Genomic DNA, 23,811 nt, shown 5'->3' on the forward strand with positions numbered 1-23,811 from the left:
GCACAAACATCAGCTACGCTGGCATTTGTAAAACCAGACTGGAAGATCCAGCAAACACCTTTGTAGGCTTTTCAGAATGGGCAAAATGAAAGAGGTTGTCTAAAATCTACATCCTGTTATTTCCATTTCAAAAAAAGACCTCTGTTGGTAAATTAGGAAGTCCTGCATTAAGTCACATGATGAAACGTTGTCACCAGTTTGTGTCACCTTCCTCCCGCTGTCTTTTCTCTCTGTTGTACATGTAGTCTGTTCATAACGTGTTTCCCGTGCACCGTGGGAACTCTTAAGAGAATGATTTCTGTGCTTTGTGGTTTAAAGTTTGGAGGATCTGAAGAACACTATCAACAGTAAGGACAAATACAGGCATTATTATGAGACGGTGTAATTGTACTTGAGATGAGTGTATATGGGCCTAGAGAGGCAATTACACTGACTGCAGTAAAAAGAGGAAACTAATGCACCAACCCAGTCTGCTGGAAGAGTTGTAGATGCAATGAGATGAATGGACCCGGCAACAGTGCATGCTAACCTAAATGCCCACTACCCCAATAAAATGTTTCCAAGCTAACTGCTGTAGCAGGAATACTGCGTGCTGGATTAGTGAGTGTGGAAACTGTACGTGATGACTCTCAGGATAGATTTTGGCAGTCCTTTGCTGCTAAGTATCTGCTTGTGTCTGCACAGCGTGATACAGTTTGCAGGCTTTTACACCAGATTACCATAAAACTGCTTTCTTGTATGACTAAATGTATGTTAATGATGTTAATGCAAGCAGCGGGAGGAGTTTGAAGTGTTTTTGTAAGAACATAAAGAACCAACGCAGAATAAACCCTCTTATTCTAAATTTGTCTCGCTTTACCTCATGTGCAGTTTTGTCCAAACAGATTGTAAAATTGATTTTTGCACCTTCAGGCTTCAAATGCTGTTTGACAAATTCTCCTTTTTGTTTTAATATTACATACGTCCTCAGGCTGGAATGCTGACTTTTAATGCTTGGTCACTGATGTAGAGTGGCACGGTGATGTATTTGTTATGCACTGATATTGATCAGCTGTTGAGCAATGAATGCAGATGATGAAGGACAGGCTGAGGTCTGAAGGGAAACCGATGACAGCTGGGGCAGCAGTGTGAGTGTACGGTGACAGCCCCCCTCTAAAGATTTAGTGTGGGGTAGTGGAGCATTTCAGCTTGATATGTGCATGTGTGGCAGATGTATTTAAGGCTTTCTGCATGACCCTGTTTATCCATCAGCCCTGACAGAGTATTAACTGCAGTGCTGCATCCACTGAGCATGTGCCAGCAAGCTGGGAATCCAAAACAATCCCTCCCGCTGCTCTTTTCTTTGGAATCTCCTCATTTTCCCTCTTATCCTTGACTGCCCTATTTTCATTTTGTCTTTTTATCTCTCTTCAGCCAATCACAGCACTCCTTTTCTGAGTTGTACCCAAGCCTCAGTCTTCTGTCTGTCCCCTTCATAATAGTCCACAGTGCTTCACACCGTCACACCGGCAGTGCATTAGCCTCACATCTCCTGCCGTGCCAACACTAAGATCCAGTTCAAGCTCCATAACCAGCAGTGTTATGTAACCCACTATATAACGTTTACTAAAATACGTTGCCTGTCCCGTCCTGCACCGTGAGCTGGTGATGTACTTTCGTCCTGCACATTAACATCCGTGTTCTGCTACCACCTCTCATTCTGTAAACACGCCTCGGGCGACTGGGCTCACTCATAAGCCGCTGCCCCCCCCAGCTGTAATGAAATAAAACGACTGCTTTCTCGCTCACACACACACACACACACACACACACACACACACACACACACACACACACACACACACACACACACACACACACACAGCAGTGATCACCTTTTGATTATTGACTCGACAGCCTTTGTCCCCACACCCCCCAACCCTCACCTTGCCCCCTCCCCTCCTGTGCCGTGCCCCTGGCTAACTCTGCTGTAGCAGTGGTTGCTATGGAACTGCAAATCAGCCGTTTAAGCTGTAGCACTAATGGATCTGCAGACTGTAAACAGAAACTGCATCGTCACCTACGGTCAGGAATAAATAACTTTCAGTGCACACGTGAGCACACGAGCAGGAAGAACATCTTGTTTCTTCTTTCTCTTTTGCTTTTAGATGCTGAAATGATTCTTTATTGATTTTTCATGTTTTGCTGTTTTGCTTGCTTCTCAGGACTGTATCCAGTTGAACCAGTATAAGCTGAAGAGTGAGATTGGAAAGGTGAGTACCATCCGTGCCCTTGGCCTCCATTCAGTTTAAAAAAGCAGCAGTAACTGAGGACAGGTCGGGCTTCAGCACTGAGCTTGGGCCCATTTTTCATTTTGTTCTGTACATTCCTAAATTTGACCCATCAAATTACCAAGTGTGGGTTTATTTGTGGTTGGGTGTTGTTGTATGTTGCATCACCAACCAAAGGCCTGCACAACCCAGTTTCAGCTGGTGTATCACGGCCCAGTAGGGCCATATGAAAAAAGCACACAACAAAATAAAAAATCAAAGTGCTTTCAGGTGTTTGTGTTTTGAAGCAGACTTTGCAGAAATGCACGTAAATGCAACATAAGAGCTTTGATATTTTCAGGTTGCACAGAAAGTCGCGATTAAAGAGAAACACTTTTGTGATTTGAATTTGGAGGAACTTGTCGTGTTGGGAACAGAGCAGAGGTAAAACTGAAAAACCAAATCCAGTTGTGTGAAGTGCGCATTGTAGCCGGCGAGGCTAACTGTCTCAAACAAAGACAGAAGAACACTGGAAGCAGCTGTCAGCAGCAGAGATGCTGTTAGATGTTAGAGAGGGAAACAAATACTATCAGACTGATATTTGTTGTATATTCACTTTGGATCAAAACGTCATTTTCTCTTTGCGAGCTTTATATGCGATTCAGCTGCAGGCCACACATCCAAGTTTACAAGCAGGAAGCTTCACTCACAGTAGCACTGTAAAATGCACCGAGCAGTAAAATTGTGCATATTAAATGACAAAAATATCAGTTGCAGTTGCAGCTGCAGCGGTGCATATTACAGTGGATTGCATCAAACTCCTGACTGTTAACTCTTGAGAACAAATAAGTGAGTAAGTGGCACCTTTAAGCTGTCCGGGCATAAGAGTCTATATATGATTACTGAACCTCTTTGAACATTTGGTCGGTTTCTCGGTGCAGAGCGCTGGCAGTAAACACACATCCTAGGGAAGCGTGTGTGTGTGGGAGGACCCATTCTGTGCTGCCAAAGAATAAAAATGTTGTGTTTCAATGGAAACGGTGCTGCCTCGAAAACATTCTGTCAGCATGGCGCTGCCGTCTGCTCCGAGTGATGCTTTAGGAATCTTAACAGATTCTCTGAGCGGTCCTGCTCACGAGCTGCTTTTGTTTTGGTGCAAAGCTGAAACCAAAACTCAAAGTATAGATTTCATGATGTTTGTAATGCTCGGGCTGGTCTGCCTGTAAATGTGTTGTTCTGTTTTTGTGTTGCAGGGCTCCTATGGTGTGGTAAAAATTGCCTACAATGAAGATGATGACAAACATTATGTAAGTTATTTGGCGGGAACTTGTTTTACCGTCGGCATCCTTTAAGCTTTCATCAAGCCTCTCAGTCTACTGCCTCCACCGAGGACCGGTGCTATTGATTCTTTTATTTTTGTTCTCCTTGTTGTGAATTTCATCCCTTAAATTGCATCAGTTGCTGTGGAAGAAACTTGGGAGTGAGAGTGGCGTCTGCTGCCATTTAAAGTGCATCTCAGGCCCTTTTATCTCCCTTCAAAGCATCTCTGCTGTGTGTATCAGATGCTCTGTGGCCAGTTCACCAGGGAGAGTCTGCATCGAGCCAGCACACAAACACAAGGTCGTTTTGGGCCGTTCCAGACAGGTGTCCCTCCAAGTGTAAGCTGTTTGTTACCTTAACATAACTAAGCTGCCCTGTGCAGCAGGAACAGTGTCGACTCTGGATGGGTTTAAGATGTACTTTTGAACCAGAGGCAGCAGTAGCTCACTGCTAAACACAAGTCAGGAGTTTGTCCTGGTGCTAAATGATAATGAACAGGATGTTTATCCAAGGACACAGGCGAGCTCTATACAACAAGTAAAATATTCAAACAAGGCAGTGCTCAAATAAACGTGGCTCTTGAGACGGTAATGAAATGCAGTTTTAAACAATGTGGAGAGCTGCAGTTTGTGTCCAGCCTCCTGAAAACTACCCTGACTGTGTGAACCTGTGAACTCGATGTCTATCAAGCGCTTGATTTGAAGACGGGAGCCGGTCTGCGATCACTCTGTCAGAAGCCGTCTGCAGCAATAAAATGGCAATTAGACAGAGTCGGTCTGCAGTTGAATGTGATAATACTGGAGTTAACTGTGACAAATGAATTGTATTGGTAACTGAAACTCAGGGTCCAGCACGACTAACGTGTTTGAAACAGACTCTGACTGATTATCACATGTTGGCCGTCTGATTCTTCAAAATAAATAAAAATGAATGAATGAAAAGCTTCACGTGTACCGGCGGTTTTTCTACATACGTGTGGGAAAAGTCAAATTTTTGTTGCACACGTCTGCAATTCATTGCGTTCTCGTGTTTAACTCTGATTGTTGACACTGATGGAAGCGCTTCCTGCGGGGACGCGCCGTGGGCCGATGCAGACTGGCTCAAACGAGAGGCGCATCTGAAATAACAATGATGGGAATCAAAAGAGGAGGAGATGAGTAATGGTGACATGGAAGGGTGATTATATTTCCTGGCAGTCTGAATTGGCAGAACATTAAACTGATTGGATTTTTCATGGAGAATGTCTGAGCCCACGTACAGCACGCACACATGTCACACGCTTCATAGAGGAAAGATCATATCTCAACAAGACGCGCTGTCGTCGAGGACAACGAACAGTGTTTGCACTCATGAAGCAGCGGTGGTCAGTTTAAAGTGAAGTAAATGCATCGTGTACCTAATGTTATGTATATTTATGCAGAAAACAAACTGTATCGTAGGATTTGAATTTTTTGTATATGTTTCTGCAGCACTCTGTGTCCTCTGTATAATCACTGTGCTCCACACCTGATGGGCAGGAATCCGAATGTGGCGATGCTATTTGTCAGCCTCAGGGCGCCACAGTGAAGCAACTTCCTGCCGGGCTCCTTCAGCTCATATTAAGAAGTGGGAGCAGTGAATTTGAAGAGCTAATTATTAACAGATATTTGATTTCACTAAAGGCAGACGAAGCTTCAGTTTGTTGTTGTTTGTGTTTCCGTGACACAGAAAGAAATATAAGCTGCATAATATGATGTCACTGTGTCGTACACCAAATCCTTGTTTGTGGTAATTCCATCAAGTCCACAAACGATGACGTAATTGTTGTTCCTTAACCCCATAACTTTAGCCCCCTGACCCCCACACCTCACCCTGACCCCCACCTCACTTTTTAGTATTTTGTTTTTTCCATGTCGCAGAACTATGACATCACAACAATGTGATTGGTCAATACTGAACCTGGTCCAACATTAATTTTGATGATTCAGGACCAACACGGTGACATCAGATACACACTGACAGCAGCTACAGGTTATAGATCATGAAGTGTTCTCGTCCTCACTGAGGATGAGACTGAGCTCAGTGTGCTGGAGCATGTCAGGGGTGAAACGCAGCATTTGGTGATAACAGCAGTCCCTATATTTAACATTCTGTTAGTTGTCCATTGAACTTGAAGCCTTTAGAATTGCTGAAAGGTTAATGCAGTACTTTTATTAAACCCTTAAAGTGAAATAAAGCTGAAAGTCTCACTTCAGTCACGTACTTATAGTTTGATATAAAACCCATTGGTGTGGCGTACAGAGGGAAAACTGCAGGAACCCAAATATATGATATGTCCGTATTCCAGAAATGTGCAAAAACAAACCTTTCAGTGGTATCAGTGAATGTTACGTGGTGCATGCTGCTAATTCAGTTTTTGTTTTATCAAATTCCAGCATGTTGCACAGAAAGTGAAGTTTGCCGTTGCGCTCATCAGGTTAGCTGATCCAACCTTTCTGCTGTTCTTATTTCATCTGTTAGCAAAGTTAAGGTGTCGCGTGTTTACTGAGAAACCTCATAGTCTACAGATCAGAGCGCTGAAGGCTCCACGGCAGGCTCAGAGGTGCAGTAATGGGAACGATACGATGCCTTAAGTCATTTGAACCTTCTTATCCACCTCCTACTACATCTATTTGCTGCTGACGCACTTTTGGCTTCCTTTGATCAGCGCCACACATGAGTCACGTTGCCGCCTCAGTCCATCTTCAGCCAGGCTCGTTACATTTTGATTGTGTGTTTTGTAGTCGTCGTGTTCAGACCTTCTAGCTAAATGGCAATGATATGTCTTTGCACTGAGAAGGAAGCTATGTACCAGAGCTCCGTCCCCCCACTGTGGACAGTGTCCATTCAGATTTAATGTAAATATCAGTGCTTCCATAAAGAGCTCTGTAGCAAACCTTTCCTTAACTTTTAACTGGCTGTGTTTGAGAGACGCTTACATTTCCCACATTCATACCCTCCCCCAGCTCCACACGTACGCACAGGCAGCACACCATGTAACTGTGCACGACGGAGGATTTTCTTTTTTGCCAAACCTCGTTTGTGCACAGTCATAGCCATGGCGACCAGAGTTATAAAAGAAACCACCAGGCTGTTCATCAGTGTCACAGTTTGTGGTGTAGAAATAGCAGAAAATGTTCCTTCTACTGCAAATTACAAATCAGTGAATTCACATTGATATTGTGAGTGGCTGGTAGAGAAACATGCAGTGAATGTTATTACTTTCCTTTTCCTTTGCATGACCAGTTGCTTACAAGAGGCCAGGATCACTGCGACACACACGTGCACACACTCAGCTGTGCTCCAGGAGCCGGTTGTTTTTGTCCATGAAAGATTCAGCGGCCTCAGATCTGCTGAGAAACGCCGCCTTCACTTCGTACAAAGGAGAATAAGACGGATCAGCGTTCGTATTTCCTGCTTTGATGTTTGTGCACGTTGGGGCGAAGGCGGCGTCCACATGATGATTCGTTGAATCGTTCGTAGAATTACACCTGACTGCGATACAGTCCATGAGTTAACGTTCTTGGCTTTGTGTGCTTCCCTCTCTGATGCGTTGCCTTTTTGCTTGTTGCAAACATCATTATTTCAGTGTTTGTTATCACATGCGTGCGCTAAATAACTTTTTACTTTCAGGCCATGAAGCTGGTGTCCAAGAAGAAGTTAATGAAGCAGTGCGGGTTTCCTCGTGAGTTCTGCTTTTTCTCTTTTCATTCTGTTGACCAGGAAAGCTGAAGAAGCCTAGATTCAGAGAGAAAACAGAGTAAGCAAGTAAGAAATCCCAAAAGCAACCCATTTTATGTATGGCCACTTCATTAGGTACAGGATTGGACCCCTTTAGTCTTCAGATCAACTTTAATCCTTCATGGTAGAGATTCAACATGAAAGCGTTCCTCTGGGATTTGGTCCGTATTGAAACGACAGCTGCACGTCCCAAAGTTGCTCTGTTGGATAGAAGTGCGGTGACTGTGGAGGCAAAAAACTGTTGCGCTCAAGAAACTAGTTTGAGATGATTTGAGGTTTGACCTGCTGTCAGCAGCTGTGATCACTGTGATCATGAAGGGATGCTCAGCACCACCAGCAGCCCGAACCATTGATTAAAAAGGCAGGATGGATCCATGTTTTCATGTTCATGCCAGATTCTACCGTCTGAATATCAGAGCAGAAGTCTGATCAGATCGGACAACGTTTTTACAGTCTTGGCGAGTTAGGGCAAATCTAACCCCCTGTTGTCTTGCGGTGCTTCAAAGATCAACAGGCTGTCCATTCAGAGATGCTCTTCTGCATGCCTTGGTTACCCTTCTCTGTAAACCCTAGAGGTGGTTGTCCAATAAAGATCTCAGCAGTAGCAGTTTCTGTGACTCAGATCAACCCATCTGGCACCGACAACGTTTAAAGTCACTTAAATCGCCTTCCTTCCCCATTCTGATGCTCCGTTTGAGCTTCAGCAGGGTCGTCTGGATCTTGTGTGTATGCCTGCGTGCACTGAATTCTGCTGATCCAAGATTTATATAAAGGAGGTCGTACAGTCAGAGCGTAGATGTGTGGCTTTAGGTTGTCCTGAGTGAAATAAACTGACAGGCTGCAGAATTATGTGTATGGAATTACTTATTGTTGAAAGAGGAACGGCTTTTAATGCAGCCACAGACAAAAAGCAACAGATGCATTCATAGAGCTGGAACAGTGCTGCCAAAATTCACCAGCATAATGGGCAGAGGGAGATTAGAGTGCTGACATGTAATTAGCATGCACCAACATGTTTTTAGCACTAATTTATTTTGGTTGATTGTTTTTGTACTTTTTTAAAAAGGACACCAAACATGACTCATCAGGGATCGCATGAATGATTTAACGGCCGTGTGTGTGTGTGTGTGCGGTTTGTGTTCTGGTGTGCAGGTCGCCCACCCCCAAGAGGACCAAAGGTGGCCCAGGGGGAGCAGCCCAAACTCTTAGGACCCCTGGAAAGAGTCTACCAAGAGATCGCCATACTTAAAAAACTGGACCATGTCAACATCGTCAAGCTGGTGGAGGTGAGGGGTTATTGAGCAGAAACATAAATTGTTGGTGCACTTCAGAGGTGAAGCCATGCATTAGTTCTAGTCGATTAACTGCTGTTTGACTCCGGGATGCATTAATGCTGCCAGTTAGTCAAATGGTAGTATTTTCCAGCTTTTAGCAATCCAAGTGGCAATTGAAAAGTCACGGCATCAGCTTGACTGCTCCACGTACAATCACCACAACTTATCATCGTAAAGCTGGATCCAAACGAAGTAGCATTTTGAATTGTCAGAAAAGGTATATAATGTCTTTCTTTGAATGTCATAATCATTGCTCTCTCTGTTGAAGACTACATCATACATTACCTTGTTTATAAATTTAAAATCCTATTTAGTGTAAAAACAAATCTTTTTAGATTTATCCTTGGACTTGAACGTCTGCAGCAGATTTAATTCAGGACAGTGAGCGGTGCTGGGTATGACCCAGTGCAGCCTGCCTCAACAACTTTGCTCGATTGACTGCAGGTAAAATAATAAAAAGTTGTAATTTACTCTGAATCTCTTGACTTTTTGTAATAAAAACCAAAATATTAGAAACTAAAAGTAAGAAGACACAAAAGGAACTACGATAAGCGCTGACTGTGCAGTGGAGGAACAGGCCAAAAATCAAGAAATTGATCATTTGCTAAAGGAAAAAATGACGATATGCTGCTAAACGCTGGCACTTTAGCATCATCACTGTAAGCATGCACGCGTACGCTCATTAGCACTTAGCTGAAAGCTACTTCGTGTAAAGCCTAGCATGGCTCTGCTTCTTACAGGAAGTGCCGGTCCCGAGTCACACGCCTCTGCTTTTGTTGATGTTTGTAGCCGACTGAAAGACGGAGCAGTGGGGACACACGGCACTTTCTGATAATAGCACGTGGACTTCCACAGCAGGTGTGGATTATCCTCTGCCACTCTATCCTCCGATAACCTTTCTCCCTGTGTGCCTCGACTCGTCTTTGTATTTATGTCATATCAGTGCGTGTCGGGCCTAAAAGGTGGATAAACCCTGTGCTGCCAGGAAGTAGCTGGGCAGTATGAGATCGGTTTCCCCTGCAGCACATTTATCACAGTTACAGTGAGTCGGGATTATATTCCAGAAAAAAACAAAACATCCGTGCTCTAAAAACGGATTCTTGTTTTTCATCTGAGTGGGGCCGTTTTCCTGCAGAATCAGTAGTTTTGGTAAAATGATGGGTGACTCAGGCTGCGTGCCACTCCCCTCTGATATCAGCAGACAGTTTGGTTTTTCAGCCCTGGCCAGATGGTGGGGGCGCCGCAGTCACTGCTCGGAGTAAAGCTTGGGCTGTGTGTGTGTGTCTGTCTGTATGGGCTCAAAATGTGGTCATAAATATTTTGTACTTGTAAATCAGGATTTGTGTGTGTAAAAAGAATTTGTGTGTGCGTAAAAAAGATTTGTGTGTGGACTTAGCCAAAAAAACACCTGCAAGTTACAAGTACGAATTTTGACCCTATTTTTCTTCCTTTCATCTGATTGGTCAATGTCATGTCAATCACAAATGTAACAATCCAATCAGAGAACAGATGGGTTTGGCTGTCGGAGGGGCACTTTTTTGAACTGCAGGTCCTTGAAGGGTAATACAGTTTGAAGCTGGAGGATCTCTATATAAATATCCGATAGCAGCTAGGTCCGCTAACTTTCAGCAGCTGTTGAAAGGATAAAGTTGTGGTATGTCAGTGGTTAGAAATACCATCATTACTTTAGGATTAGTTTAACACAAAGTCAGGGCTGATCCGGGACCATTGCTGTGAGTCACAGTGCGCAGCATAAAGGTCCTTTCACATCAGACGCAGCATGCGCAGTAAATGCTAACTGCTAACTAAAAGCCAAGGATCCAGAATTTGATGCGCTGGCTGCTGAGCTCTGTGGGTTTTTGCAGCAGCTCTACCTGTACTAGATGCACCTGCTCCTTGTCGTTTCTATCTCTGACTTTATGTCCTCTACAAGAGTTTCTGGGTTTTTTTGCTAGTTCTTCAAATGTTCAATAAAAACATGTATGCTAATTCATAACAAAGAAAGCTTTGTAGTGAAGACTGTCATTTCCAAAACACTGCCCCCCCCCCCTCCCCGCGGTCCGCAGCGCTGTTGAAAAGGCTGTGGAAGTCCCTGTATTAAGCACATAGACCTGTGACACAAAAATCACCAAACTCGGACGACCACAGACTGTTTTCCTTCATGCTGATGAAGGAAAACGCTGGATTGGCATGTAAAAGGGCATTTATTCCCTTCAAGGACCTGCAGTTCAAAAAAGCGCCCCTCCGACAGCCAAACCCATCTGTTCTCTGACTGGATTGTTACATTTGTGATTGACATGACATTGACCAATCAGATGAAAGGAAGAAAAATAGGGTCAAAATTCATACTTGTAACTTGCAGGGTTTTTTTTGGCTAAGTCCACACACAAATCTTTTTTACGCACACACAAATCTTTTTTACGCACACACAAATCTTTTTTACGCACACACAAATTCTTTTTACACATACAAATCTTTTTTACACATACAAATCCTGATTTACAAGTACAAAATATTTATGACCACATTTTGAGCCCATATGTCTGTGCCAGAAATAGAGTTTAAGTAAAAGTTGAGTACTTCCCTTCTTCGTCTCTCGTTGTGGGCGTACGTCTGTTGGTAATGGGACAACCTGCTCTCTCGCGCTCTTCATCCATTTAAACGGGCTGTGCTTGGGTCGGCGTCACAGCTCTGTGAGACTGCAGTCCGGTCTCTCGAATTATGAAAAGACTTCTTGGCTCGTTTCGAAACATTAGCGGCCACGCTGAGCGGAACAGATTAGCAATGATGAAAACGACGCGGTCGTTTGTCACAGAGGGCTGGAAACAGAGTCAGACTGAACCCATAAACTCAGACATTTTTATTAAAATACTCGGTTTAATTTATGTCATTTCCCCAAAAGTCCCCATCAATCAGCAACTTCAGATGAAAAGACTGACTTCTCTGTTCTTTAATTAGGAACATGATGTGAAATTCTGCATGTAAAGGGAAAAGAGCAGTGTTAATGTGAGCCCATGAGTTGGTGCCAGCAAACATTTACAGTGACTGACGTGAGTAAAAGGCCTTCCTGTTTCTGTGTCCTGCACTTGTTGTGACACTCGAGTGCCATGGCGACCTTTCACCTTTAGTTTTTGTCCAATTCAATTTACAGCAGATAAAATGAGTATTGAATGCTTCCCCAGTTATCTGTTGGACTTTTTCCTTCCCACTGTCACCAAGTGCTTGCTTATGATTGTTGAGGTTTTCTCAGTTATTGTTGTAAAGTCTTTACTTTACAATACAAACCAGCTTGAGGTGAGTGTTGTTGTGATTCGGGGCTGTATACAGCAGGTAAGCACTGAACACCTCAACAGTTTTCTACGTAAATATATTTCTAAAAGTGCCACTGACATGAAATTCTTCCCACGTGTCAGTAGCAACACATCCACAGATATCCATAAATTATGTGTAATAATGAGACATGACACAGGGAAAAAGTATTGAACACACTTGCTGACATGTTCTTGGTATGGAGGAAGTCGTTGCATTACTCAGGTGTGATTTTGGCCCATTCTTCCACACAAATGGTCTTCAAGCCCTGAAAGTTTCCCGTCTATGAATTCTGAGTTTTAGTTCTTTCCACAGACTTGGATTCAGCTCAGGTGATTGGCTGGGCCGTTGCTGTCCTTCCCTGAAACCCACTGAGAGTTTCTTTGGCTTTGTGTTTGACGTCATTGTCTCGCTGAAATGTCCATACCTCATTTCATCTTTATAGGCTGCAGCAAATCTTTCCAAGAATGTCTCGGTACATTTTTCCATTCATCCTTTCTTCAATTACAAAAATCGTGCCAGAGCCATATGCTGGAAAAAAGCCGTCACCATGATGGTTCCCACCTCCAAACGTCACTGTTGGTGTTTGAGGTGGTGTGCAGTAGCTTTTTCACTGTTAGTTCAGGAAACTTTGAACGTGCTTCAGCGTGCTTTCTCTTCAGGCTTGTGTGGTGAGCATACAGGTCACGGGGGCTGAGTTTTCTTTGAAGCAGTTGAACTTACTGATTCCAGGTCTTTCTGTAGCTCTCCACAGGTGGTCCTTGTCACCTGGACACTTGGAAATCTTGCGCATAGTCCTGGCCGATTTATGGTGAAATCACGTTCTTTCCACTTGTGGATTATGGCCCCAACAGTGCTGGCTGCAACCTTCATCAGCATGTTTCAACAATAAGGCTGCAAAGGAGACCTCGTCGGTTTTACCCATCATGACATGGGTCTTATGGGACACCTTGTTAATAACGCACCTTTTTATACGCCATCGGTTGGGACTGAACCGGCTGATATTAATTCACACCAAGTGGCAGGATTGCCCTGTAATTACTGCTAGATTTCAGCTGGTGTCATGGCTGTGTCATTTCTCAGGATTACACTCGTTGAACGTGTGGATTGGATATGTTGTTACTGACGTCTGGTGAGAATTTCATGTCAATAACACTATTAGAGATATATTTACTTTGAAAACTGGTCAGGTGTTCAGTACTTACTTACCTGCTGTATAAAGCACCAAATCACAGTGGCGGGTTGCCTGGGGGGAGGGCAGACACACGGGACAAAAAAGTGAACCAAGAACTTGTGGATTTCTGTTTCAACACGTACTGCAGGTAAAATTACTGCAGCTCTGCTTGTTTTCATGAGTCTGGATCATGACCCAGTCGTTTGGCTCTCAGCGAAGGCGGTCGCACTTTTCTCCTCTCCTCTCCCTTATCTTCCCTGCTTAGCTTCTTATGTCCTTGTCTTGTCTCGTGCTTTTATTACTTTTCCCTGGAACACTCTCTCACAGTTTGTTCTCTAAAACCTAAAAGAGGAATTATGGATTTGATCAACTGGTCTCTGAATGCAATTGACACCCCTTCAACGAGAAGTCTGGGCTCGGGTCAGCCTGACTGCTGAAGATATCTACCTATTCGGAACCATGATAACAGGGTTCTTGCTGATCAGAGCTGGCTTGGCCCTGGCTTATCGAAGAATTAAGGAAGCGGAACCAGCTGTTCAAAACCCCACAAAGCTGCCTGCTGGGATTAAAACGATGGGACGAGGCGTGAGTTTCTCGAAATGGGTCATTGAGTGCAACACGGATGAGATCTTGGAGAACCGCACGGCTGCCGTGAATACTCAGAACAAGACCTCCGAGTGCAAACTGATTACATCTGGAGGGGCTCGCTCGGAATAACACCTAAGCAAATTGGATCACATCTTGGGAAGCGCACCGCAGTTGTGAGTTCTCAGAACCTGCTCTTTGACCACAAGAATGACAACACCACGGAACGTAAGTTTGGATAACATCATAGGAAGCTCACGGCTCTCCAACGGGAGATTGAGAGACCAGTGTTGGACTGTTAGAACAGCTTTGAAATTCATATGAGTTGTTCGCACTAAAGAAAAACCACCATCATAATGCGGCTACCCCATCGGCGCCAGCTGTGGGTTCAAGGCTGGAGCCGAACAAAAACTCCCTGATAACGACTGTGTTTGTCTGTTCCTCCCCATCCTAAGCAAGGCCACCTGAGTTGGCTGGAAGACTGTTTACTTAGCCTGGAAGGGCGAAGGACACTGTCTCAGCTTGACTCTGGACATACACACACACATACACATACACTGATATGCACACACTGATCCCCCTCCCTTTCCAAATGCCTTCGATGCTTGTTTTCCGTGGGGGAACACGGCGGGTCTACGTGCCGCGCTGGATAAGATAGCGATGTGCGAGGCGGCCGCTGGGTTCGCTTCAGATTACTCCTCACCCATCACCCAACCCTGTGGCTTGTTATGTCTTCACAATGTTGTGCTGTGGACATTTATGTGCTTTTTGTGCAGAGGAGTTTTTTTTGTTTCCTGTTCCCATGCTGTCCTACCATGGAAGCACAGCATGAGAAGGGGTCTCTTTTTTTCCTCTTGTACTTTCCCATTGTAATGTACATTTCAGTGTTTTTTCTCCAACGCTACCAATCTCCGACTTGTATCCCCATGTAATGTCTGTGTGTGTATGTAAGGTCGGGGGGGTCCCATTTCACTGCAGGGCCCCCCTGCATGCGACGAATAAAGCTTTGATTGATTGATTGATTGATTGATTGATTGAGTCTTGGAATCTCCATCCTTACTGTGTCAGCTGTTGGATTTCTGGGAATATCTCCACTAAGGTTTAATATTAACATAGATCTCACGAGCCATAATTTAATCAGTATTGACGCAAGCGTTCCTCTTTCTTCCCTGTTTTTTCTTCCTTCTGCTGCTTCGATAGCCAGAGACATTTTGGCTTGTCACAGTGAGGAACTTGCAGGTGGAATTAATGATTGTACGGCTGTTTAAAGTGACCCAGTTTATATTGAAGTAGTGTGCAAACAGAAGAACTTCCGTAAGAGGAATGCAGGCACCATTAATAAACCTTTGCCTGCTGTGACAAGTCAACATGTCTGCTGTGAAAAATGTCTATTAGCTGCAATAAAAGACCATTAGTACCAGCTAATGTAACCTCAAGCTGCTAGCTTTGAGCAGAGAGGGCTACCGAAGTCTGGAAAACTCATTTCAGTCCACGAGCTGAGGCTCTGTCACACAGTGAGTAATGTCACTCTTTGCACTTACACATTATTTGTAGTCTCCTCTTTCAAATCTTCATATCTGGGCACGATCTTCACATCGCAGATTTTGGGGTGGATACTGCACACTGGAGGGAAGTCTCACTTTACTGGGAATTGGTTGCATCAGTATAGAAAGAGCTGCGTGGGAGATGTATTCATTGCAGCATATTGCCAAATATCCCAGAGTTCAAACGTTATTGGACAGATGCACATAAAAAATACAAATCTGCAAACTGTGATTTATTTTGTTGTTGTTGCTTTGGCCATGTTGTTGTGATGGTTGTCCTTCTGAATGATGACATGTCTTTCCTGAACACCTATGTGATCACCCTGCTGATGCCAGCGTGCCTCAGCGATAACACAAGCACCGCTACGTCTGACAGATGAGGTGGGCCTGTGACTCCTGAGCCGCTCCTTTAATTCTTCACACTTTCTATTATTTATTTATTTCTTTTCAGAGAGGTTGACCTTTCATGGCTCCACAGAACTTTATTTCACGACGCTGCTGGGTTTCTTTTTGGCCTGACCTTTCTGTTTTTAAGGTTCAGCAGGGGGGAGTGCACTTGATTTCCCATCCTCGTGCCTCTGAACCCAGCATTGCTGCCACCACTGAGCTGCTATGTAAGAGGGCAGGTAAAAGCTCTGTGGTGAAACGCACAGTTTAATCTTGGAAAGAAAAGCGTCTGGACGACTTTAAGTTTGTTGAAGATGTTTCATCCGAGAAGCTTCTTCAGTTCTGCTGGTGAGCAACTGGTGAAAAGTCCCAGATTTAAACCCCGTGGGAGTGTTCCCCCCCCCCCTATTGATCCTCTACGTAATCACACGAGCCAAGGTGTGAAAACAGGTGTGGGTCACAATCAGCCAAGGTTTCAGCGGTGGCTTACGACACCAACTGTCTGCCATCTACAATCCACCCACTCACATCCTGGGCCTTCTGACCTCAGTGAATCACATGACAGGGTGGGGCCAGGTTGGCTGATTGTGTCAAGTGGAAGCATGTCAGAATAATGGAGTTTTATTCTGGTGCTCATGCTAATAGTTTAAAAAACATCATTTCTTCATCATCCTTCACGTATCGTTCTAAAACGAGGCATGAACGAACCTCGGCGGAACATTTTCTTTGTCATGCAGTTTTTCCTACTCATCAGCTCTTCGAGCTCATTTGACATTTTGAAGTTGGACTAGTTTTCAAAGGTACCCGTTCTTCTTTTTTCCTGCCCTGTACACAGCTCAACCTTAAAACACTTCTGTTTAAAAAAAGGCTACATCTCACGGAGCATTTTTCCAAATTGTCATAAGAATAGTCAAATTAAAGCTTTTGCAGCGACGGCGGCCTCTGCCTGCGTTAATGCGTCCGTCGATGTTGTTCAGTAGAAAAGGTGTACGCAGCTTTTCAGTCAGCCTGTGTACCTGGTCAAGTGTCGACTGCAGAGATATCATTTTTGTGGAAATCACGCTAAGCCACTGTTTTAAATTATAATTCTCATCAACCTCCTGACTGTCGAGAGTTCCAGGAAGCTTTTATCGTAGCAGACGAACTGTGCAGTGAGTCAGTGAATGCATGCTGTCAGCTTTGTAAATGAAAATGTTTTTTATGTTGCTCACCATCAGTTTTACATAAAGAAAGTTTTCGACTGGAAATTCTCCATTTACGGTGACTGTGTTTTAATGCTGCAGGTGCTGGATGATCCATCGGAGGACAACCTTCACATGGGTATGCACGTCTTTGTTTTATGTGTCCACATACTTTTGCTCTGTTCTTGCCCTGTGTCTGTAAGCCTGTGGCGTTCGATGCATATGGCACCGACAAGTGTACATGTCATTTATTCAGAGATGGTCGTTTCCCTCCAGGCCTCCTTAGGGCTCGCGCGTTATGCAGAAGCTCTCCATCAGCAGCGCCACAGTCAGTCTGTTCGTGTAAAACTTAATTCAGGCTGTAGAGTAATGCACAGCCTGGGCGTGGCCTCGGTGGCAGCAGTGGTCAAAAACAGGCCGAATGAACAAAAGAATGAAATATTTGGTCTCACGTGTTCGTGTTTCCTTCTCTCTCCCTGTTTCTGACAGTGTTTGAGCTGATGCGTAAGGGGTGAGTAGAGAACCTGTCCTTTTGTCTCTAAATAATTTAAGGCTCACCCACCCACCTTCTCCTCCTCATTTCTCCACCCCTTCATCCCTGCCTCGATCACTGCTGCGCTCTTCTTTCATGACTCTGAGCCGTGCGGCCGTTTGTTCCACCTCAGGCTTCAAAGGGATTCGTCATTTTCTTGGGTTTTCAGTTCTTGGCAGCCAGCGCTGAAAGCGTTTCACGTCCTCATGCATGAGCTGCTCCTTCCTACAGTGCTAAAGAAATTATGATGCACAACCTTTTGCTGTTATAACCAAATTGGAGTTGAAGGGGACGGGTGGTATCATCCACATGTATGCGTAAATAACTTACATGATCCTTTTCATATAAAGCTGTTTAAAGAATGGATTTGCTCTCTTACTGCCTCTGAGTCGGCTGCTGTTAACGTAGCTGTTACTCTGCAGATAAGAAGACTTTCCACAATATTTAAGAACGCACTGCACAACATGCCAGTGTGTGCCGAGGTTTCAGTTACCAGCTCTTTGGGAATCACCTCGTTGGTAACTAATTTCAAACTGTGTTCTCTCTGACATCTTTTGGAGATTGAACTAAAGACATGGGAACGTTTTTATAACATGCTGCTAATAACAAAAGATTGAATGAAAGGACAGGTTAACAGCTACAAACATTTGTCTGAAAATGATCAGGTAAAACGACTGGACTGAAAATTTGTCACAGAGCAGCCATGTCCAAAGACCTTCACAAAATCTGGAACTGGAATCTGAATTATTGCTTAAAAACGCTAAAAATGAAGACGTTGGCACTGCACTCAGGCCGTGTGTTGAATCACTGCCCGCTCTGGCAGGTTGAAATTCAGTTCATAGAGCTTACAGAGTGTCACGCTGTTATCTTTGCTGTAACAGTCGATAACAAAGCACCTCATTTCACCCATTCAGTCACTGCTTTGCTGCTCTGACATGAAGCTGCATTTAAAACATAAGCCTGAGCAAATGAACTGTAAGCAGAACAAACATGGCAGCAGCCACTCTGTGTGAAAGCGCACGCGTAATGTTTTTGTTAATGTTCATAAACCGTAACCTCCTCATTAACAGCTCTGAGTAACAAGTGAAGACTGTTGTGCAGGTTTAGAGACACACAAAGGTTTTTTAAAAGCATCCAAAAAGAGAGCACAGACACGCAAACAGAAAAGTAATTTCTAAATGTGTTTTCCTACACACGTCAGTTATTAATGAGCAAAAGCTATATATACTATAATGTATTTGTAAGGAACAAAGTCATTTAAAAGTATTTGTTGACGTCTGTTTCATTCATTAGAGACAAAGAGGCAGAAAGATTTAACCGTGTCTGTATAAACGTTTAGTGAAGGCAGAAGATCTTTGATCAAATCTGAGAGAATCTGTGATTATTACACAGAAGAGTCAACTGTTGGTTTGTTGTTGTCCTTTTAAATTGGTTTTTAAAAATATGGATGATGCTCAAAGATAAAGTTGGTTCTTCACATATGAAAGATTTAAATGGATCCTCTTGGAAGATATCAACGAGCCCTTTGCAGAGGTTTGTTCCTTATAAATGTGCAGTTTGAGATGGAATGAAACGAATGTAAATTAAAACTTTTACAGTGATAATAAATGTTTATATATAGAGAGATATCTGTTTGTATGCGGTGTGTTATCCATCGATATCAATACATGATGGAATATGGAGCGTGACGCAGGAAAATGCTGGAATGGTTGGGGAGATGATGTTGTGGCTCCCAGCACATACAGCAGCGTAGCATCACAGTGTTGTTGAAATACAGGGAGGGCTTTATTCGTGTCCTCGTGTGTAACTCGCTGTCATCCAATCAGACGCTTAGCTGTCTGCTGTGAGCTGCTGAGCGTCAGAGTGCTTAAATCTGGATCCCATCTCAAAGTCACATTTCGAGTCAACAGCACAGCTACCAGTGAAACAACTGTTACACATAATCTGCACATTTGTCTGTCACACTGCCTGTGTTGTGTTTTTGTGTGTTTTCCTTCTGCTCTGCTTGCTGTCTGCGTGGATTTGTAGCCCAGTGATGGAGGTGCCCACAGACTGTCCTTTATCAGAAGAGCAAGGTCGCTTATACTTCAGAGACGTTATCCTGGGTATCGAATACTGTAAGTACCACACACCCTGACAGAGTGACTAAAAGATTAAAAGCAGTAATTTTAGCCCCGTGTGAGATTGGCGACCTGTCCAGGATGAGCTCTGCCTCTCGCCCTGTCGCAGCAGGGAAAGGCCCTCTCCATCTTTGACCCTCTGTCTCCTCCGTCACTGTCCAGCTTCTATTAAATGATCCAGCTTTCCTCGTGCCCAGGCCTCATTTGTTGCAGATGATTAATTTCAGTAGGCTATGATCCTGATCATTTAGGAGCAGTGCCGTGTCATCCTGAGCTCTGAGATCCATGGTGGTAACAATGGGACAAAATGGAAAAGTACCTGTACAGTCACAAGTAAAGCCCATTGACTGCTGCCCAGTGCTAATGAAGCAGCTTTCTCTGATTACAAAGCTGTTTGCTAAGCATTAGGGTTTGTTCCCACTTTATTTCAAAAATCCAAATTGTTCCAATTACAGATCAGTTCAACCTGCTTCTACTGATTATTTCCATTTTTTAAACCTTATAATTATAACCCTACGTTTGAAAGGAAAAACTCTTTTCATGTCACCGTGTTCAGCTGACAGTTATAATTACTCATTAGTATTCATGTTAGGATGTTGACATTTAATTACATATACAAGTAATATTGAAACACTGTTTCTGGTGGTTGTTTTTTTGCAAATCCTGAGGTGGAACTTTGGAAACTGATGAAACAATAATTCTAATGAGCTCATTTTCACTCATATGTAACACTTTGTTCTGTTGTGTGCTCAGTGTCTGTTTCTCTCTTTAAGTCTACAATGTAAAGTAGCATTTCTTCTATGTAACACTTTGTTACAATTTGTGCTCATGTTTGTTTGTTTGTTCTTATTTTTTGTTTGCTTTACATTGTATCCACCATGGCAGGTGTTTACACCGCCATCTAACCAGTGAAAGGTCACTGGTTCGAGTCCAGCAGGAGACACAATTCCTCTTTGAGCTTGAGCCACATAATATAATATTAACCTTTATAATACAATGCTTTGTTAAAGATTTAAATCATTCCCAACAATTTTGGCTTGTTCCCGAATTTGGGAACCTCCCATTTGCTGAGAGTATTTATTTTCCTCCAGTTTGAACAATGTCCTGAACAATCAGGACGCAGGCTGAAGAAGAGCAGCTCTGCCCTCATAATGACACAGTCACTACAGTCTGGGCTTTGTTCTTCCCCATAAAGACGACCTTTCACCACCTGCCCTCTGCCCTTAATGACATGTTCTCAAACCTCAGCGTATATGAGTAAAGATGCGACCTGAGGATCTACGAGGTCCTCAGGCTGCGTTCCGGGTTCTGCGTTTTTCCAAGGGTAGTTCCAGTTTGTGTTTAGAAGCTGGAAATATTCCAGAAAACAGAAATAAGGCTTCCACGTGTCCAAGGGGGAAAGTTACGCTCTCTTCTTTGTGTTTTTTCTTTTTTTATCCCAGTGCACTACCAGAAGATTGTCCACCGGGACATCAAACCCTCTAACTTATTACTCGGGGACGATGGCCATGTGAAGATAGCAGACTTTGGAGTCAGCAACCAGTTTGAGGGCAACGACGCTTTGCTGTCCAGCACTGCTGGCACTCCGGCTTTTATGGCACCAGAGACGCTGTCAGATGCGCGCAAGAGCTTCAGTGGAAAAGTGAGTGAACTCGATGAACATGAAGAGAGTTTAAAGTGTAGTATTTGGTTTGTGAGGTTGGTAACCCAAACTGAAAATGCTGAACCCGAGCCTCCAACTCCAAATGACAGCTGTTGAGCTACGATGAGTTTCTCGCGTTTAGCCGGCCCAAGAACAAGGAAGCGATCAACGCTGGGATAAAGACAGTGGTCTTGCGTTCAGTTTCCATCGAATGATTCAGAAATGTTTCACGTTGTTATTTTCACAGTTCTGTTTATAGCAGAAAAAGCTTCCATCTTTTTTATCGTGATGAGGCTGCTGGGTCTGATTCTGCTCGCTTTTACAAACAAGCAGAATAACATTTCATACATTTAAAAACAGAAAGATTTCTTTATTTTTTACTTTATATTTTAGAAAGTACACACTCTTTCAGTTCTGATGTTTTATGTATCAGAATATAATAATAATAACCAGCTGGTGCTCAGCAGATCTTAGCATAAGTAAGCTGAATGAAAGTCAAAGTCCACACTTCCTCCTTACTGCTCAGCCAAAGGTCAAAGTTCATGGCCGTAAACGTTGTTTAGAGGTCCTCTTCTTGTGTCAGCGTGGCTGAGCTTTGCTGAACAAACCACAATATTTCTGGAACACGACACGACCGAAGTGGAGACGTGTGAATATAACGCATGGCCGCTGATTGGACAAACCACACGCTGTATATCAGCACAAACGCCTCACGCCAACATGCTCGTTTCAGAGCCAGAGGACCTGCACAACCATCCTCTGTGTTGTCGAGTCAAATGTGAGGCTAACGCTTGTTGGTGATCCCACGCACAGCAGCAGATCAAACCGAGTCAAAGGCCAGAGTCCAGACCTGAACCCAGCTGAGGTGCTGTGGTGGGATCTAAGAAACTGATGAAGCCAAACAGAAAACTCAACATTTGTTTTTGGTTTAATGACATTGTGTGTTTTTTATTATATCCTCATACGTGAAACCTTAAAATTGTAGAGGGTGGACACTTGACTTTATGAGACATTTCCAGTCCTTTACAGTTTTGTATAATAGTCCTTATTTCGGTGAAACAAGCCAATTGTTTTTAGCGTAAAGAGCAGGTAGATGTGAGCGTCCACACACTGGAGCTGCTGCAGGGAGGGGTTAAGATATCAACATCACCAAATCGTCCCTTTTCTCCCCTCAACCCTCCATCACAGACTTTGTCAGGTTATATTCTGCAGGTGTCTGAAAGGACAGACTGGTGGATTCGCTCAGACGCTGACCTTGTCCATGAACGAGGGGCCAGAGCAGTTGATTACAGACAGAAGCCATCAGGGTGTAAGAGTCACTGGAGTGCCTCAGTCTGCTGTTTGGGGTTTTAAAGCTTTTTAAGAGATGCACTTCTAGTTTCTGCCTGATTACACTCGGCCTCTGTAAAGATGTGATTTGGCCAAACCATTTTCCAGAGGATGTGGAAATCAGCAGACAGGATGCTTCATGTCACGCCTGCAGCAGTACATCGTGTGTCTGAGATATTGCACAGGTTCAGAGGGCTGCTTTAATCATCCCATATCTCTCAGGGAACACAAACAGATGCAAACAGAGCTACAGGGAGCGAGGGGTGGGGGGCACATGTACCGCTGCTATGTCATCACATAAATTCATCTTCAGGGTATCTGACAGTAGCTGCCCCCAAACAATAACCTTAAAACGACTCTTTTTTTCCTCTAAATGTTTCCCATTTATCTGAATATAATGTCACTGCTGGAACTGTCTTACAGGCACTGGATGTTTGGGCCATGGGAGTTACCCTCTACTGCTTTGTCTTTGGAAAGGTAAATGTGACAACGTCTGCCCCACAAGTGTTAGTTTAAAAGCATAGAAAAATGTGTCCATTTCACATTTCTGCTACTAGTTAACAGCACCTAGTGGGACTTGAGTGGGAGCGCTGTCTGCCACAGTGTTTGTGTTTGACACAGCAGCTTTCTTGTGCTGTCGTTAAATGTAATGAATCCAAGCGGCTGATTGCTGCTGTTGTTCGTCTCGGTCGTCTTTAGGTCGTTCTGATATTCGCCCGGTGCAGCAGTCATCGTGCATGTGTTCTTGTGGTTTTCACCTCCTTTCTTCTGCTCTTCCTGCAGTGTCCCTTCATTGACGAGTACATACTGGCTTTGCATAATAAGATAAGGACCAAGCCTGTAGAATTCCCAGAAACGTAAGTTTCCACTTTATTGAAATGGACAGTCATCATCTTCACTTTAGTTATCCTTCATCTGCAACGCGGTCATGAAACCGTCTTCTTCTGTTCTTTTTTTTTTCCCATGATGGCACGATGAACGTCACCAACATGTGAATCAAAACGAGCGCTGAAAAAGCAAACGGAGGCTTCAGTAGCTCACATAAATACAATCTGCTCAACAGTTGTTTTTCTTTTTGACTAAAAGGTCAAAGAAAAGCTGGCAGGCCTGCTCACTGTAGGGGAATATCATACAGAGAGAATAAAAGACAGATGTTAGTGGTGGAGGAGGACACGCTGATAAGGGAGAAGAAGTGAAGAAGGGCAGTGTGAGGAGGTGTGAGGACAGGGCTCAGTGTTAATGTTTGATTGTGTCTTCCAACAGTCATGTTCATTAAATCCACATATATCTGTTCGATTCCAACAGAATGTAGCAGATTATTTTTAGCTAAGGCTACTTAGTATCGT

The 23,811-nt window shown here is 43.8% G+C and overlaps 1 protein-coding gene across 4 annotated transcripts in view; it reads left to right on the forward strand.

Moving 5' to 3' along the window:
* The window catches only part of camkk1a (calcium/calmodulin-dependent protein kinase kinase 1, alpha a), a 54,665-nt gene that overhangs the window by 21,642 nt on the left and 9,212 nt on the right, over positions 1-23,811 (forward strand). For all 4 annotated transcript variants that reach the window (XM_063487698.1, XM_063487699.1, XM_063487696.1 and 1 more), the window contains exons 3-12: positions 2,205-2,252; positions 3,503-3,556; positions 7,221-7,272; positions 8,481-8,614; positions 16,945-16,981; positions 17,332-17,353; positions 19,403-19,491; positions 20,937-21,136; positions 22,889-22,942; positions 23,249-23,322. In XM_063487698.1, the coding sequence (XP_063343768.1) occupies positions 2,205-2,252; positions 3,503-3,556; positions 7,221-7,272; positions 8,481-8,614; positions 16,945-16,981; positions 17,332-17,353; positions 19,403-19,491; positions 20,937-21,136; positions 22,889-22,942; positions 23,249-23,322 (764 nt within the window). The remainder of the gene's footprint in view (positions 1-2,204; positions 2,253-3,502; positions 3,557-7,220; positions 7,273-8,480; positions 8,615-16,944; positions 16,982-17,331; positions 17,354-19,402; positions 19,492-20,936; positions 21,137-22,888; positions 22,943-23,248; positions 23,323-23,811) is intronic.

Source organism: Pelmatolapia mariae, linkage group LG10_11 (genome assembly GCF_036321145.2).
Source record: "Pelmatolapia mariae isolate MD_Pm_ZW linkage group LG10_11, Pm_UMD_F_2, whole genome shotgun sequence".
Lineage (NCBI taxonomy): Eukaryota > Metazoa > Chordata > Actinopteri > Cichliformes > Cichlidae > Pelmatolapia > Pelmatolapia mariae.